At 35.2% G+C, this 20,134-nt stretch overlaps 1 protein-coding gene across 1 annotated transcript in view; it reads right to left on the reverse strand.

The window, feature by feature from the left end:
- The window catches only part of LOC127831042 (uncharacterized protein C01G6.5-like), a 45,337-nt gene extending 25,725 nt beyond the window's left edge, over nt 1-19,612 (reverse strand). The window contains exons 1-3 of the mRNA XM_052356029.1: nt 19,364-19,612; nt 5,280-5,466; nt 1,240-1,356 (exon numbers count right to left, since the gene is read on the reverse strand). Of these exons, the coding sequence (XP_052211989.1) occupies nt 1,240-1,356; nt 5,280-5,466; nt 19,364-19,440 (381 nt within the window). The 5' untranslated portion in view covers nt 19,441-19,612. The remainder of the gene's footprint in view (nt 1-1,239; nt 1,357-5,279; nt 5,467-19,363) is intronic.
- Nucleotides 19,613-20,134: the final 522 nt, after the last annotated feature.

Here is a 20,134-nt window from a genome sequence, read left to right on the forward strand (position 1 = left end):
ACTGAAGTTTGATAAATAGAAAGGTCATCATATACTTAATATTTTCCCTATATTATTCAATGTAAAAGCAACAACTTAAAGCGAAAATAAATGCAACATTTTGCACAGAGTTAGAGACCCACATAACCACACCTTTTCTTAAGGGCCTTTCTAAGCAAAATTGATTTATGCAATAAAAAAGATTTGTCATGTACGTGTACAAACCAAGAAAGAACTTGACACAAATCAAAATCTTCTAGTGGAATTTAACCTTTTACAGTGCAATTTTTTAATTACTGTCTCTAACTTTATTCTTTTTCAGGGATTTAGTAGTGAAAACTTATTCATGCCCTACCGCTATCTTTAAAAGATAAAACCAGAACAATAGTTTAAAGAGTAAAACATTCCTTTAAGTCAATTACGATATTTTTTTGTGTGAGTAGAGCCCTACATGGCACGATAATTTAGTATAATGTAACCACAAGTTACTTATAACCCACTCAGTCTGCTAAGTTCAGGGGAGATGACAAATGTGTTGCACATTAATCTTACTTTGAGACCATGTATTTAAAATTTCAATTTTAACCGCTTCAGAAAGTGGAAGTCGTTGCTCCCCCAACTATGAACACGATATGCTTCTGCTATGCCTATGACCGTGTTCAAGGGCAAATAAATGTGCAAAGCTCCACAAACTTATGACATTTCATGCAGACAAACGGACTGAACAAATGTAAACCGACCTTCAAGTCTGACCTTGAGTGAACCCCTCTCTCTGTGCGTTAAAAACATAGATGTGTTAGTGTTGTTTTTGCATTTAAATTTGGGTCTAGTTGGGAAACCCATTCCTGATTTTAAACAAGTTTTTTTTCAAAAATGGGACCAAAAAATTCTTATTCCAAAATGAAGGTTTCGTATAAAAATATTTACAAAAATAAATCTCAACATTTAGTTCATCTAACATCCAGTTCTATAAGTTAAACATTAGTAAACGTAATATGAAAATCACTTTTATTCTAAATTTTTAAGGGTTTTTTAAGCAAAAAAAAAACAACACAAAAACACTTATTTCCCATTTTTAGTCCAAACAACCCAATTTTATTGCAATAGAAGGAACCTGTCCCTATTTCAAAAATAGTTGCAAAAAAAGAATGTGCTTTACATTGTACTTTACTGAAATATGAAATCCAAATCAGAGTAAAACCCCAATATCTCTTATATGAAATTTTGTAGGCATTAGTTAGCAGAGTCTGATACATGTACCTCGAACTGGAATTCTGAGAGGGGCTGTTCTGCATAGCTTCCAGGCTGTATCTTGTAGCCGTTGGTGTGACCAAAAGTGATCTTGTCTCCCACCTCCAGGACACAAGTCTTATGAGTCTACATAGAAAACAGAAATTAACCTTTTACCTCTTAGAAATGTATTTCCACACATTTGTAGTCCCTTAGAAAGTTATATTTAATTGAAGACCTTTCTTACTAGATTCAAGTTTTTAAGGCTTCATCTCCAGACCTTAGGCACTGATGAGCAGCAAACAGCATAATACCTGAACAGACTGCAAGTTCAGGGGTGTCAATTGTCAAAATTGAAAATCCGGAAAATTAGGCCGCAAGTCTGGGGACGCAGGTCCCCAACGGAGATAAACAGCAATGTCCCCCACCTCGAGTCCTAACTGGTATACTCTTTCTAGTTGCAATTTTCAGTGAATAAAATGCGAAATATTATAAATGAGACTGTCCATTTCACCACATGTGTATTTGTCATTCTATGTTTGTTTATTAAGGAAGTTAAAAATTGACAAAACATGCTGTATCCAAAAACGACAATCCACAAAAATGTACGTGTTTTGCACATGAAATAAAATGTACATTTTGGTTGACTGCAGACAAATGTAAATCAGTTACCTAGCAAATACGTAATCAATATATAATTTGTTAACATATTTCTTTACAATATGCTTTCGCACTGCTTTACTTTGCTCATCGATCATTAAGAATATTTTATGATGGGGGACATTTGCAACTTTTCATTGACTTGTAAGATTTTCAGAAAGTAGAGAAGATTTTCATCAGTTACTGTTCATGTCATGTCTGCTAACTAATCAGAAATAAAGCTGAAACAAATACATGTACATTCTTTTTGTTCTCAATTGATCGTGCTCTCAAACAAATTTTACCCTCTCCCCTCCCTAAATTTTTTTTTTAAATATCTCATCGGATTTACATTGACCTCAAAATTGACTCTTGACGGCTGAAATCTGGATTTCCGGACTAATCCGGATAATTGACACCCCTGAAATTACTCCCAGACTGTTCTGGTTTTATGCTGTTTGCGCATAGCCATTTTACTTTGCTTTTGAGTGGGAAAGGGTTAATATCAACAATTGGAAAACATTTGAGAAATTGTTCAGAGGATTGTTTTTCAATGTATACTGAGTACCGTACATTCGCGGCCATAAGTCTACCTCGGCCATAAGTCGAGGGGTATAATGTGGCTAGAAAAACTTGGTTTTTTGCCTTGACTCTGCCATAAGTCGGGGGGTAAATTTCCTCAATATCTCGGACATGATTAAGTGAAGTTTTAGTCATGGTTCTGAGGGCTTTTGTACCGGCAGTTGACATTTTTTGGGATATTAATAATAAGAATATATTTTAAACGATACATTCAACGTTTCAATTACTAATTATCACGAAAAATATATATTTTATTGTTCAAAATCATAATAACATATCATTCATTATTTCGAACTTAATATATATTTCACAAATTAAAATTATTATCCCATTTAATGTAATAACTTTCAGCGTTTATATTATGAGCAGATGTTTTTGTATTCAAATGTTAGTGCTATTGATGTGAAAATTCTGTAAAATCTTGAACGCAGAAATTCATTATATGGTCAAAATAATTGTAACTTGCTCTCAAATAATCAACAACGCTTTTGCCATTATGCGTGAAACACGTGAATTTACCAACACTCGCATCGCTCGCTATATTCGTAAATCACGAGATACCCGAGGAAAATTTTCTGCATTCTGGAAAAACGTCTTATCTAATAATACTTAGCAGATAATCGAAAGTAATTGTGTATTTAATATGTCCAATTACACTTTTTAATAATCCAGGTGAGTGCGTAATATTATTATAATCAAACAATGAATGAAATCTTCACTCAGATAGGATCTATTTATTTACGAAACGATTATGCATTAATTGTGGGACAGTTTTGTGAATAAATCAACGAAACCACACCTTCATCCAATAAAAAAATATACCATGTGAAGTTGAACAATAGCGATTGGTTAAAGGCGTATCCAACGATCGAGTAATTTTTTTGATTGGTCAGAAGTAGTTTGTAGCAGAACCGTTGTGCATATCATTAACGGATAACTATTTTAGGCGTAACGCAATAAAGACAAATGATTGAAAGGATGCCAACACTACACTTTACACTTTGATTTTAGTCAAAGGCCGAGAAGCGATAATTGGTGGCATAAAGACACCTGCACCTGTTGACAGTTTGTATTTACACGGATTAACTTTAAATGGGTACAAGTGTCAGCAGTCGATTTTCTATTGTTCTTAGCAGACAACGGACGATGTATCGATAGACAAATTGCTATGTATAATTTTCGCCACTTTACTGTATGTCACAAATGTTTAATATTTTCGTAGTTAGTTTTACATGTTTTTATTTGGACTTATTACGAAGATTAATGAATTCAAAAACCAATGTAAACATGAGTATTTTGTTATCGGCGGACATTTAAGTAAAAGACGAGTCGGCCTTACCGTAAACAGTCATCATTCCTCCGCTTCGGAGATTTATTACTTTAAAAAAAAAACGGCACAGAAATATGTTTTTTTATTTTTATTTAGTACCTCATCCATAAGTCGAGTTGACTTTTAAAGTCAATTTTAGGAGCGTTTTTAGGTCGACTTATGGCCGCAAATTTACGGTATACTGAGTATACTGGTCATGAACGTAATTCCGGCCACTTTTGGGACTATTTAAGAAAAATCTTTAGTGTTAGGCAACTGGTTGAAACTAAACTTCACATATATAATCCTGGGTTCAAAACTCACCTGGCATGAAAATTTAAATAGAATTAGATCAGTGAATGTTACTTAATGAACAGAAAATGATGACATGTAAACTATTCATTTTCGTAGGTTAAATGTACCTAAAAAATCGGCCACTTTTCAGTTTGATCTGCAGATAAAATTACAAAGCAATATCTTTTGACAAATGTCCTCAATTTCAGAGTATTAATCAATGTTTATACTATTAAAATTTTGACTTGAAATTTAAAATAAATGCGAAATTATTATACCAGTTACTCCCCCTACCTATTTTAATAAATATAAACAATGGGAAACTGCTAATTCATGAAAAAAATATTTGCTTTTAATGTGTTAAATAAATTTTTTCAAACATAGCTAAAAAAGTAAACACATTTTGGTTGAAAATTTGACTTCAGTGTTGATTATTAGTAAACGCTTATATATAATATTAAAACATGTAATCTAGTAATATTCTTATAAAGGGAGGTAATTCATATATTAAAAATTTATATTTAGGTTCTGATTTGTATGTTTTGAATATAAGTTTTGATACAATTAATTGGTAAAACTTTATTTAAAGTTATTAGATAAAATAAAAATAATTTTATCAAATATATTGGTTTCTTATATGAATATAATTGTTGCAACTAATTATGACATTCAGGTCGAACCTCAAAGACCTCGTGAAGAGGCCGGTAGGACCTGTAAATAAACTCTGATTCAAAAAAAAAAATTATGACATCACTTTCCCCATGAGCCAAATATTTCCTGCTATATTTTAACATTTAACATTTTAACACAAAAGTTTACAGTGATATGGTTCTTACATTTGCAAAATTTTGAGAGTGGGGATGGTTTTCATGTTGATTTTTCTAAATAAAAACAAAATATGTGCGTTAAGATCATGAAAATGATTTTACACAGGTGGCCGATTTTTTACGTACAGGCCGGAATTACGTACATGACCAGTAATACTCTGTCATATATAATGCTTGTGTGTTCATTTCTTTCTCTGCGTTCAAAATTACAGCAATATAAAAGAAAATGCAGAAATTCTCTTCATCACAATGATAAAGACTAAAGTAATTTCTCAATATAATATGAAAAGCAAAGATTATCTATTCCAGTGCTTTCCTAGTCTTCTCTAGATCTTTACCTAGCTCAAGTGTGTCTGTAATATTTTTATCAGCATAAACCACAAATTTAAATTGAAAAAACATAACGAAAACAAACAAACCCTTATATCATTGATGAAGGTTCCATTTAAACCCTTGTCAGTCAATATGAACTCAATTTCTCCGTTTTCATTCTTTTTTCCCAAAATCTCAACATGTGAGCGCGAAATGAAATTCTTCAAGACCATTGAATCCAAGTAGAAGTCATTCATCTGCCCTCTTCCAATCTTTGTCAGCCCCAATTGCAGTCTGAAATAACAACAAGAGACTTTAACCATGGGAAATACAGTGTTCTTCAGAAGCAGCCGCAACCCGCTATTTGAAAATAGAACTTACTACTCACATTTAATGGAGAACATTGGAAATAATAAATCATTTCAGATACTTTTGTTTTTGTCCATGTGTTTAAGCTAGGGATGTCAACGAATATCCGAATATTCGGTCCCGGACCGAATATTCGGATACTATTTTCCGAATCGAATATTCGGAAGAAAAAAATCAAATAACATCGAGTAATTTCAAAGACTTTGTATTCGTGAAATTTGCTTCAAACATTGTAAAAAAGTTGTTCCTCGTGTCATAATGTTTAGTCCGGATAATTCGTCGCTATGGTGATGACAGTATACCGGTCATAAATCCCGCTAATTGCCGAACAAAGACAGTCACTATGTGTCAAAATTATGATAGGTTCAAATCGCATCGGCAATCAAAACACCGACCTGCACTTGATCCAATGACTCGAATTACATTTAAAATTATCAAAGATTAAATGAGTAAAGGAAAAGCCGACTTGGTGTAAAAAACAAATAAGACCGCATGGAAATTTAAACACCGACCCGTCTTGATCTAATAACTCGAATTACATTTAACATGATCAACGATTAAATAAGTAACGGCAGTGCCGACTTGGTGTGAAAAACAAAAAAGATCGTATGGTTATAATCACGTTGTCCAAAAGCTTTTAGAAAATAATTTACTCAACCTCTAATGAGTATTTGCGTATCGTATGGTCCAAACTTTAATTAATTACTCAATATTCAATCAGGTATTATATTTAAAGAAATGTTTTTGGTATTTCGCCCTCATTTAATTGAAAATACATTTGTATTATCATTGCTACACGCATAAAGTAAATCTCTGTCCAATCAAAATGCCACCTACACCTTCCGCTGCTTGGAAGTATTTCACGAGATCATCCGATAAGAAGTCGGCAACGTGTAACTTGTGTGGAGTTAATCTTACGTACATCCAGGCCGGTACGACGTCCAATCTTCTCAATCATATTAGTAACAAACATCCATCTTCTGCATCTTCGAATGATGCTGGGGACTCTAAGAAACAGTCGTCAATGTCATCGTTTTTGAGTACTCCTAAGAAAGTGTGTTTCCGAAAGTGAACGGCTTACATGTGCTATTGCGGAGAAATAGACTCTCCAGTGATCTGGTCGACGCAATCGTGTTTTTAAATAAGAACAATGTTCATGTGCCCAGTGACGCCGATCCGAGTGACTTTTAAATGTGGCAACGATGTTTTATTTGCATGTGTTCGCTATGTAAATAATACGTTTAAGTTCAGTTTAAATTATTTATAGATCTAACTGTTTTGTCATGTAATTATTTTGTCGTCATGTAAATATAATGTTTCTCGTTCTATTGTTGATGTACAATATTAAAGCACGTGTTCGCTATGTAAATACTACGTTTAAGTTCAGCTTAAATTATTTATAGATCTAACTGTTTTGTTATGTAATTGTTTTGTCGTCATGTAAATATTATGTTTATCGTTCTATTGTTGATGTACAATATTAAAAGTTTAAAAACAGTTTTCGTCGTTCAATTTTAACAATTTGCGACGGCAATGCTGTGTCAATATGTAGTCACTTCCGGGGAACTTCCGGTAAAAACGAAAGTAGAATTCATGGAGTAATGGTACGGTAAACAAAGTTGAATTTTTTCTAACAGATGTTGACCGAACATCCGAATATTCGTTCGGAAGGATGACCGAATATCCGAATACCAATATCGGTATTCGTTGCCATCCCTAGTTTAAGCAGAATGATCAGTGGCACATTTTTTGGATGCACAAAAGACTGTACATTCTTGTTCTGCGAAACAAATACGAAAATCAAAGGATTTTTTTATTCATAGATGATTTAAACAGAGTCCAACGGAATCCTTTGACAAAATACAGTGAATCCGAGTCTCATTTTAAGGAGTCTCGAACTCCTGTTAGTATCGAACACTTAATATCATCCTGAAAAAATAAACTGATTGCAACAATTTGAGCTTAAAAAAGTATTCAATCATTTTACCAGTATTTGCACATAAAATTTGGATCACAAATGAAAATTAATTGATGCCAATAATGTCCAGATTTTGCTTATATGAATTGAATTTGTTTAATTAGCAATCAAATTTTTATTCCTATGCTTTCCATGAGGAAGAATAATGTGATATATTGTAAATGGAGCCTTACACATGCTTTTAATCAGTACAAAAGATGAACACAACATATATGAGAACAGTTTATTTGTGGTTAGGACTTGCTTTCTTTAGGGAACAATACAACTTGGCAATGCTTTAGGGATAACAAACTTAATTATACGCATCTGAAAATATTTACGTTGAATAAGGTTTTATGTTTTGCCAATGTATATAATATAGTGCATAATTGAAAAACTATGCAAATGCATATGTCTGCAGTGCTCCAGCTAGGCCTAAATGGAAGGGCGCAGCCCTCTGCCCTTTGACAAAATTTTGCGCGTTGAAAGAGCCCCCTGCCCTTTTCAAATCCTAGCTGGAGCACTCATTCTGTCTTTCTGTCTGTCTACATGGCCCTCAATCTATCAAATCTGCCGCCGGCAGTTCCCCATCTGAAAAGTATATTTTTTTCCCCAAAAAACTGATCTTTTTCCCCCTCAGAAAATGAGAAAAAAATCCCTGATTTATAGTTGAAAATTGACTCCAATATATAACTGTACGTTTTATTGCATTGTCCAATATATCACAAATCGGCTATGGTTATGGCTCCCAAAAATGTGACGAGCATAATCAGATAAAATCAGGTACAAGCTAGTATTTTACCCTTTTTCACCCACTTCAATTTTCTGTTTAATCCGACATTCATAATCCAGTTTTGACCAGATTGTTTGGTTTCATTGTACATGTACATCACTGTAAAGCCTGTGTACTGCAACAAACAATAACAACACTGGCCAAACATTACAGGTCATTTCGGGTGTTAACATTCTCTCTTGAAATTGCTTTGAACTGCCGAAACGCACCAGTTCACACATGAAGGTGTATACAATTATAACTGTTAATGTCACAGGTCAATACTGACCTTTCTCAACAATCTTTGCGCATTAGATACAGTGTAAACTTGAGCTTTGTCACAGACGTGGCTCTTTCGTTTTAGACCAACGAATCGTCAACGATGTTTTAATAACAAGAGCTGTCAGAGGACAGCGCGCTCGACTATTCGAGTGCTTGACATTATAACGTAAGCCATGATATGGGGAAATTGTTCAAATTCAACTAGAGCTTTGTCACAGACGTGACGAATACCCCCACATGCCGCATTGACACATAACATTTTGCATGTCGTCTACACAAAAAACAGCGGACACCATGCTCAATTTTTAAAACGCACTTAGTGACCCCTTGACCTAGTTTTGACCCAGAAAGGCCCATGTTTTTACTTGGCCTTAAGATTATCTCCATAAATTCTGACCAAGTTTGGTGAAGATCGGATGTAAACTACTTGAATTAGAGAGCGGACACCAGGCTGAATGCTAAAAAACGCACTAAGTGATCCCGTGACCTAGTTTTAGGCCCGGAATGGCCCATGTTCAAACTTGTCCTAGAGATCATTTAGATAAAACTTGTGACAAAGTTTGGTGAGGATTGGATGAAAACTACTTGAATTAGAGAGCGGACAACATGATAAGGTTTAAAACGCACTAAGATACCCCGTGACCTAGTTTTTAACCCGGCATGACCCATATTCAAACTTGACCTAAACATCATCTAGATACAACTTCTGACCAATTTTGGTGAAGATTGGATAAAAACTACTTGAATTAGAGAGCAGACAACATGGTGAGGTTTAAAACGCACTAAGATACCCTGTGACCTAGTTTTTGACCCGGCATGACCCATATTCAAACTTGACCTAAACATCATCTAGATACAACTTCTGACCAATTTTGGTGAAGATTGGATAAAAACTACTTGAATTAGAGAGCAGACAACATGGTGAGGTTTAAAACACACTAAGTGACCCCGAGACCTAGTTTTTGTTCCAGCATGGCCCATGTTTGAACTTGACCAACACATCATCTAGTTACAACATCTGACCAAGTGTGCTGAAGATCGGATTTAAACTACTTGAAATAGAGAGCGGACACCATGCTTAATGTTTAAAACGTACTAAGTGACCCTGTGACCTAGTTTTTGATCTGGTATAGCTCATGTTCGAAATTGGCCTTCAGATCATCTAGATAAAACTTCTGACCAAGTTTGGTGAAGATCTGATGAAAACTACTTGAATAAAAGAGAGGACACCATGCTGAATGTTAAAAAACGCACTAAGTGACCCTTTGACCTAGTTTTGGACCCGGCAAGGCCCATGTTCAAACATGGCCTTAAGATCATCTAGATACAACTTCTGACCAAGTTTGGTGAAGATCAGATGAAAACTACTTGAATAAGAGAGCGACAAACATGCTGAATGTTTAAAACGCACAAAGTGACCCCATGACCTAGTTTTTGACCGGCAAGGCCCATGTTCAAACATGGCCTAGACATCATGTAGATACAACTTCTGACCAAGTTTGGTGAAGATCGGATGAAAACTACTTGAATTAGAGCGGACACTTAATACGGACCGACAGACAGACCGACATATCGACTGACCGACAAGTTCACTCCTATATACCGCCCTAAACTTCGTTTGTGGGGGTATGACTACTTGCTTTTAATTTAGAGGTAAAGCTCCCTCAGTTTGTCAAAATGAACTGTAAATGTCACAAGTCAATACTGACCTATCTTAACAATCTTTGCGTGTAAGATACAGTGTAAACTACTTGCTTTTAATTTAGAGGCTAAGCTCCCTCAGTTTGTCAAAATGCACCACTATAAAAGCCCATGCTTTCCATGAGAATAAGATGACGTCATTTGGTACATTGGGGGGTCTAATTTGTGCATGCTTTCTTGAACAATAAAACTTGGCAATTGTTTTCGGATTACAAATTGAATTAAACGCATTTGAAAATACTTACATGGAATAATGTTTTGTTTTATACCAATGAATAACATATGGATAACACATACTTCAATAAGGTACATAAATAGCGCGTTTTGAGATTGCCAAACAATGCTAATGCATACATAAACATGCATGAATAACCTGACAATTTATATCACGCGCCGGATATATCAAGGTCGTGATCTTTGGACCCCTTTAATTGCAATATACGGTAATTACTCTATATTTTCGGACACTTAAAAATAATAAAAAAATTTCGTGTCCGAAAACTTAGATACAAAAAATATTCACAAAATACAGGTGTCCGAAAACTTAGAGTAGAAAATTGATGTGTCCAAAAATAGCGTCAATTGTATCAAAGACTTCCGGTAATAGCACGCGCTTGTAAAATACCATGCCGTATAGTACAAATTACAGTTATAAATGTTTGCACTGCATTTTAAATGCTTAATTTATTTGACAGAAAGTTACTTCAAGGTTGTACTTTGACCAACGAGTTCAAAGATGAGCATGTGATGTATCGATACTCGCTAGTATGAACCTGTAATAAACGAAATAAAAAAGCAAACTATGCATTCTTTGTTTGTTCATTTCCGATAGTTGTTGTCTAACATCTTCCATTGTTTGTAAAACTTGCAATAGGGTGCATCACACTTTGAAGCGTTTAGTATTTGCCACAGTTATTTAACTAAGATGGGGTAGTACCATTGCAATAGATATTTGAACTGTTAATTGGCACTACCCCCGGAAATTGTCATAAAACTTATGCTATCTGGCGAAACCATTGTTTAATACCGGTTTAAAAGGTTATTTGCCCAATAACGCAAATGTAATGGTCCGTTGCCCTTAGGCATGCACCTGCCATGTTTTATGATGTTAATCTGGTTGTAAAACCCCATGATCGAAGTGTCATTAGATATCGATAACAGGACCGAAATTTGGTAAAATAGCCCTGTAAAATATACTGTCCGAAAACTAAGAGACATTAATTATGGACGAAAACTCGTGTGTCCGAAAATTAAGAGTCACGAAAAATAATTATTTTTGCTAAAAAAAGGGATATCCGAAAACTTAGTGTCCGAAAACATAGAGTTATTACGGTATTGGACTTTTAAATAAGATTACTATTAAAGAGATTGAGTAAAACTCCACCTTTCTGTTCTATAGACAGTTACATATATAGAAATATATGTGTAGTTCAACACAGTTGTTTTTTGTTTTTATATAAAAATTCCCCCATTTACAAAAAATTCCGCATCCTAAGGGCTGCGGATCCCTTCCCCCAATGTAGTGTGAGGGCGCTGGTCTATCTATCTACACATGTCACATCATCGTCATGTGTCTAATACTATCTATCTGTATATGCATGAATGACCTCACCAGCCACTCCGATATATTGAGTCGTGATATATGCATGAATGACCTCACCAGCCACTCAGATACATGTATATCGAGTCGTGATATATGCATGAATGACCTCACCAGCCACTCAGATATATTGAGTCGTGATCTGTGAATCCCAATATCAGGATGCATGATCTTTGCGAGTTTCCCAATTAAATTTGAATGGATGTAAACACAAAGGTTAGTGGTGCTTTCTTTCAAATAAAAAAATTACCAATTTCTCTTAAGACTTTCAATTAGTGCGTAGAAGACAATATTTTATGCTGCTTATGGCAATGTGAAATACATCAGAATTACTTTATTTTTATAAGCCTGTGTTCTTGGCAAAAATTCATGTGTACAATTATGCAGCACGCAACGTAAGATTTTTGCACTGATTTCACTTGTATTCAAGGATGTATTCTTTAATCTTAAGATATCAGCAAGAACTTCAAGAAAAACTACCTTTTATGTACTAACAATTTTTGCAAAAGTATTTCAATAACTTGAGATATTTGCAAAAATATTAAGTTCTCAACGGTGTGTTTACATTCTTTCAAGCCAGTATGTAAACCCCTGAAAACCCAGTTGATCCTGCATCCTGAAATAACAGAAATGTTTTGACTTTTCAGAAACTTTGTAAGTCATATCAGCCCCTTTCAATCAATCATTTTCACACATACATGTATTTGAAAAACCAGTGCATGTGTTTGCAGGAACAGTTAATAGTGTAAGGCACTTGTCTTGCCGGACTAGTGCACTACACAGGTGGTTAGCCTGTGCCTATGATATTAATTAGCAGGGATCATATTTTTTTCGGTTTTGTCGGTCCTAGACCGATTGGGGTCATGAAAGACCGATTGAAAATCCCAAACAGTCGGTCCGTTTCTGTGAGCTAAAATTCCCATGTCATGAAATCGATTACACAGTGCACATGCTAACATACCCTAATTACTAGTATTTCGATTATCTGTACCATTCACTGCAGTCTCTAAACCGGTCAGGACCAGTTTATTGCGTGTCAGCCGACTAGTATCAGAGTATGACCCCAAGCAGCGAAAATTCGCGCGGTTGTGTATTAGTCATGCGTGAATAACCCCGTGTCAATATCAATCGATAATTTCACTGGCTTATACCTATCACACTAATCGGTCCAAAATATGTACTCGTCACGATAAAATCGTTGACAGTTACTTAGGAGATGAAAACTTCATAATCCTCGTGGAAAGTGTGCATTTCATGCAGTAAACAGTCATACAGTAAACTTTCATATAAACAAAGAAGAAAATCGGATATTCTGCAATAATTCATATTATTGTGGGCGGACCTTATACACTGAAAACACGCGCTGTAACTAAACAAAACATGCCGATACATTTTCCACCATCGAACTGACTGGCAATAACTAAATGAAAGTTGCGGATCTGATTGACAGAACAGCCGAAAGTTATTTTTATGGGCGGAACTTCACATAAAATAGTACGCAAGAAAAACTAGAAATGGCGCGGCAGAGGCCGACGCGTATCCCCACGCCGCATGTTTGACCCAAGGGCGCCCCAGGGTTGATCATGGGGCCATGCATAGTTGAGATTGACTGTATTGTCATAAGAGAAGTTCAGTATCAATTAGAAGTGAATGGGTGTAAAAATAAAGAAGTTATAGTAAAAGGCAATTTTGGGATGGTGTGGCCTATGTGGGCGGGGTGCCCCAGGGTTGGTAATGGGGCCATGCATAGTTGAGATTGACCGTATTGTCATAAGAGAGGTTCAGTATCAATTTGAAGTGAATCAGTGTATTAATGAAGAAATTATAGTAAAAGGCAATTTTGGGCGGGTGTGGTCTATGTGGGCGTGGCGCCCCAGGGTTGGCAACGGGGCCATGCATAGTTGAGTTTGACCGTTTTGTCATAAGAGAGGTTCAGTATCAATTTGAAGTGAATCAGTGTAGAAATGAAGAAGTTAATGTAAAATAACCTAAATTTTTTTTATAGTAAATGGATTTTTTTGGTGGGTGTGGCCTATGTGGGCGGGCGCCCCAGGGTTGGGATTGGGGCCATGCATAGTTGAGATTGACCCTAATGTCATAACAAAAGTTCAGTATCAATTTGAAGTGAATCCGTGTAGAAATGAAAAAATTATAGTAAATGGAAATTTTTGGTGGGTGTGGCCTATGTGGGCGGGGCGCCCCAGGGTTGGGAATGGGGCCATGCATGGTTGAGATTGACCGTATTGTCATAGGTGAGGTCCAGTATCAATTTGAAGTGAATCGGTGTAGAAATAAAGAAGTAAATGTAAAATAACCTAAAAAAATGAGTGATAATTTCTGACGCGGCCCCACCCCAACCCCTATAACTTTTGACCCAGGGGTCAGATCAAAATTCCAAATAGTGCACCGTCGCACATATGCTCATAGCTACCATGTGTGTAAATTTCAAGGTTCTAGTGCTTTTAGTGTAGGAGGAGATAGTGGCCAGGACGGACGGACAGACGGACGGACGGACGGACGGCGGAGATCACCACAATATCCCCACCTTTTTTTCAAAAAGCGTGGGGATAATAATATACATTGTATAAATCTTTAGTAAAAATCATGTTAGAACCAAAATAATTCGTGAACTTGATTGTTTGTTATTGAATAACTCACGACCGGAAGTTTAGATGCGTGGTTCGCACTCGTGATTTAATCCAAACGGATCTTAACTATCGGCCGTGGGTTAATCCCGGTTATTTGACAACAAACTATAACGTACACGAATTATTTCTCAACTATTTGGTTTTGTTGTTGCCAGTATCCAACCTACGCACAGACATTTGTTAGGTTCATTGCATGTATGTAAGCTATTATCGAGTCGACAACGATTTAAAACATCGGTATAGACTTACACAGATAATAATATTGACAACGATGAAAAAAGTCAGATACAACAGCACACGAAACAACAATAAAAGAGAACAAAAATCATAAAACCAATTGAGAGAACTCGTATGTTCCGTTTTTTAAAAGGCAATTAAACTTATACATTTATTAGAGCTATACCACCTTCATGAATGGCAAAATCAATGGTATATATGTTAACGTAATTTGTCATGATTTCGGATATGAATTTTCGGACACTTTCCCCATTTAAATCCAGACCGATTGATGTAGCGGGAAAATATGATCCCTGTTAATTAGTAGTGATTTTTTTTTTTATTTGACATATTGAGCATCTCCCGAATTGAAGGCAATGAGCTCTAATATGATTAAGAATGCACCACAATGTGTCTTTTAATACGTCTGCACAATGAAAAAGACCGTGTTTCAAAAACTTTTTAAAACACGGCCTTTCCGAAATGAGCAGTTATCGCGCACAAAATTCCCAATTTAAAAGGCTACGGCCTCTTCCCAATTTCCTGATGAAAAGCCCTGCTTCTTAAGAGTTTTTAGTTTAAGTCACAATACAGTTTGTTCCCAAATAACATATCACTTCCGGGCATTACATGAAGAAAATGATGCACAATGTCTAAAAGATATTAATAGATTTTTATTCACACAAGAATGCTTCTTCAAATATAAATATCATTCATAATGAGAATTACAAAATCTGTTTGCAAAATAAAGTTTCAGCATGTTGTACAGTAGCAGGGATTTCCCCATTAACGCACCATTATACATGTAGTATCTCCAGTATAGAATCACGTGAGATTGGAATGTAGGGGGCAAGTCAAAACACATGAATGACAGAATTCAGCTGCTATATTATTAATTGCAAAGAAATAGACAAAAATACATGAAACCTACATGTTTTTAAAATGCAATAATAAACACATACCCTAAGATTTGATAATAGCTTTAATACAGGGGTCTATTTTAGACAAAAGGGAAGACGCTGGACGCTGGGTGAAAGGGGAAAATAGAGGGCGAAAGAGACATATTTGGGGAAAAAAACTGTTTTAATCAATGTCTATAACTCATCTACTCTGATTTCAGGGGGTTTTCACCACTGTCTGTGTCTCCGGAAAATGGAGGCATTCCCAAAGCCAAAAAAAAACAGCCCCATTCCCACGCAAATCTAGATGAAATTTTTCCAAATTACAATAAAGAAGTTTTCTGTCAAAATCATTAAAAAAACGTTACTCTCTCATTATTACATTTGTATATTTTTGCACTATATTCATTTTTTTTCATAATTTAGTACGTCTCACAAGATTAAATTGAAATAGAATTGAGATATTATAATCATGAGACACATCTTTCTATCAAAAAATTAAAATTAAAAAAAAAAAAATTATGGGGAATTTTTGGTCCGGAAAGGGGAAAAAACCAGTCTAGTTTGGTGGGGGAAGACGCCGATATTTGGCGTCTGTTATATAAGGTAAAAAAAAAAATGTAATAGTACATGTTTGCCTTCAATATACATTAAAATCAGCATTTAAACATAGTGACAAGCTGTTGTCTTTCAGCAATTGAAAACCTGTTGTTTTACAGCAATATGTGCAATTTACAAAAACTTAATTACAGCATATAATTTTAGATATCCAAAAAACTATATCAACCAATTAATGCCTAGCATCTAGAAAAAAGGCCTTGGCAAACAGCGTAGACCCAGATGAGACGCCGCATGATGCGGCGACACGTCACATCAGGGTCTGCGCTGTTTGTTTAAAGGAATTTCTGTAAAAAAATATCCTAAATACAGAAATAAATGTACTAGACATCCCTCATTTTGGAAATTAATTGATCCAATTTAGAAGGATGGGAGAGTCCATTAGGCATAAATGGGTTAATGATAACTTTGAACACAGCTACACACTGTTGTTGTTGAGCACAGACATTAAATCTGCATGGATAAATAAATAAACTGACATGCCCGGCAAATCCCAAATGTAAACAATAACAATTAATTTGTCTATTAGGAGGGCCAATACAATAAGATAAGGATATGTAGTTTTTCGTTATAAAGAAAATTTGACAGGAAGTTATGCTCTGTGTGCCTAAGTTAGATCACGTTAAACTTTGTCTCTGTGCATGCTCGACATCAACAACGATTACTGAACACTTGCTATGGTATTTAGACAGAGTATTCAAAACTGTATCCAAATCTGCCAAAAAATGAAATATAAACAAACAAAACGGTAGTAAACGGTTAAAAACAATCTATTACCCCACATGATTATATACGTCACTGAGAAGCTCTCCTACATGTAAGTTGACCAGCTGTCTTCATAACGTCACAAATGGGGGCTCACATGGGGTAGATAAATAGTTATTTGCTCACATGAATACTTCAGCTAGGAGCGAGACATTCTAATGTTGTTTTTTTTAGAAAAGATAGGTTATTGGTATATTTTGAAGATTATTGTAATACTCTTAAATATTTGTTAAAATTAACAACAACTAACTATTAGGAAGGTAACAGAAAACAACATTCAACACTCATAAACACACATTTGTAAAATTACCAAACATATTTACATTATAATACGATATTTTTCCTAAACACAATGTGGACATAGGAATGTCTCACCCCTTATAAAAGCCAGTTTTTCGTGGAAATTGCGCTGCAGTAAATTGCTTAAATTTAACAATAAACATCTTAATTGGACGTCCTTTATCTTAAAATGTAATGCGCTGATCTAATTTATGAATGCCCACTTATGAGCCCCAGGTCAGGGCTTTTCATCTGGAAATTGGGAAGAAGCCCTAGCCTTGCAAATTGGGAAATTTAAGCGCGATAAATGGCAATTTTGGGAAAAAAACTTTTAAAGCATTTCATCACAGGTAAATCATTTAATCAATTTTAAACAGTCACAATAATGGTTTGAACTTTATTTTTGTTATGAATTAATGACCTGGAAATGTTCTTTTCAAAGATTGGCCAGCTATATTTTCAAACAGATAAACTTTTCAACAGGTAACGTTTCGTTTCTTAACTGATTTTAGGTAATATTTACCATTATGTGACATTTTCAAACTGAAAATTCAGCGATGACACTGGTGACCTCCCTTGCGGCCCTCGTGCAAAAACCGACAATAAAACCCGTACTACGCAATATTCTGTTCTAGACTGGTACACAAATACAATTAAAATTCAGCTTAGCGGTAGTGGGGAAATACCTGAACTGAACTGGTAGCGAAAAAATTGATACCAGACAACAATTATGGTTGTTACTGGTTGAGTCGTGGGTTCTGTTTGATTCGTGGGTATAGAAATCGCGTGAAATCTCGCGATAGAACGTTCGCACATGATGCAGTTCATTACGGAAAAATGTTTTGACACGGTCACCATTTTATCCGATCAAAAATGCGTCAAAAACAAGTAAATAGCGTAATTCATCATAACTTGATAGGTTCTTATGAAGTATTTCCCCATTTATGTATTGTTCATATAGTGTTTCAAAGTAACACAAAATTGTTTATTTATGAGTATTTACTATGCTTCATCGTCTGTTGACATTTTTTCACAAAAAAATTAACCTGTCCTGCACGGTCAGTTTAAAGGCTATTTATAGTATGCAAATCTTGAAATTCTGGCAGCCAATCAGAACCCACGAATCAACCGGAAGCTTATTTTCATGATGGTAGTTTGACACTATCAACACAGTCGATTATTTTGATGTTTAAAGACGATAAACATTTGGAAAAAAGCAACACATCTTAAAGAAGAAAGGTTAATAATTATTTTCATTATGATTCATGGTCATATATTTATAAAATATTTGTGATTTAACAACTTAATGAAAATTACCCACGACTCAACCAGACTATAGCATACGCAAAATAAACCTTCATCTTTGTTTATCGCTCGTGGAAGCTTTCAATGAAATTACAATCATCTACAAGACCAGTAAAACTATACCGAATAGTAACTTGGCTACAAAACACTATCCGCTGTGTTTATTTTTTTGATTTTCAGGGGAATTTCAATCGTTTTTTTTGGGAAGTCTTTCAGCCAGAGTTGGGAAAAAATAAGGCTTTTTAGAATTGGGAAGGAGCCGAATATCGGCCTCTGTTATATAAGGATGAAAAGCCCTGCAGGTAAACAAAGCGCTTATTTACGGAGAATTTTCTTACCTTCCCTGAATACTGCAGCATCCCTGGCAATTTAGAAAAGAGTATTTTGATGGATGTTTTATGAATTTAATGGTGATTTAAAGAATATACGTGCGATAAATGCATGAAAAATGAGGTATCGATAATTGACATAATTTAAGCTTTATTATTCATAAAGGCCTCTTTAAACCGCATTTTTACGAGAAGTTGACAGAATTACGACTTCTGTGATGAGATTTCGCAGGTAGGCTGGGGAGTGATGTAAGTGCTGGTATTCGAAAATACGTCATAAAAAAACTGATTGAACTTGGGCACCTGATTGAAATTAGGCACACAGAGGATAAGTCAAATGTCTTCGTGTCTATTCAATTGTTTATGCAATATATGAAATAGTGTTTAGAGGCGACTCATCGCTCCTTTAGTACCGCATGAAGACCGGACTGCAGGCATTGACGGTTATTACCTCATCACATCGGGGACTTTGGGGCAGGTAGCCGCAGGTCCAATCCTCGCGAGCTGATAAACATAATCTTCCGACATTTTGACCAACTTTCAAGTCAATTGGTTTCTCTATGCACACGTATAATCCGCAAGAAATTATAATAACTTCTGCAATCAATCAGGGAAGAAAATCATGACTGATATGGAGATATCGCGGTAATTAATTACAATATATTGACATTTCACGAGCTCTGCAACTTTAGTTTGACTGGTTAATTCTTGAATGGTTACATTAAACTAAACTAAACTAAATTGTGTTGTGTAAATCTTTTACAACATGTCAGTGTCGTGTTCTATTCTTTTTTACAATAATATTTGACCGGCGAATTAAAGCTATGTTTTGCTGTCAACAATATACTAAATTTCTTCTCCATACAAGTCAGCCAATGTGAAACAAAACATAGAATGGTCTGTGCTTTTGAATGGTCTTGACGATTGACATTTTGATTTTTTACTATTGCAATATTCATCCAAAGAGGAAACTCTTTGAAACTTGAAAAAAACAGGACATGCACTCTCATTTACACTAGAACATTTATCATAGAAACATGTTTTTGATGCAAAAACCATGATTATTTACAAAGAACGCTCGGATACTCAATTGCAAGGAAAGAAGGAGAATGAGTACTATATAAATATATATATACTTCTCCAAATATATGCAAACTTTTAAGAGGGTGAAGAGGGTGTCTGATACCCTCTGTGTTGAGCGCTGAATGTGAAAATTGATTCT

Source organism: Dreissena polymorpha, chromosome 5 (genome assembly GCF_020536995.1).
Source record: "Dreissena polymorpha isolate Duluth1 chromosome 5, UMN_Dpol_1.0, whole genome shotgun sequence".
NCBI lineage: Eukaryota > Metazoa > Mollusca > Bivalvia > Myida > Dreissenidae > Dreissena > Dreissena polymorpha.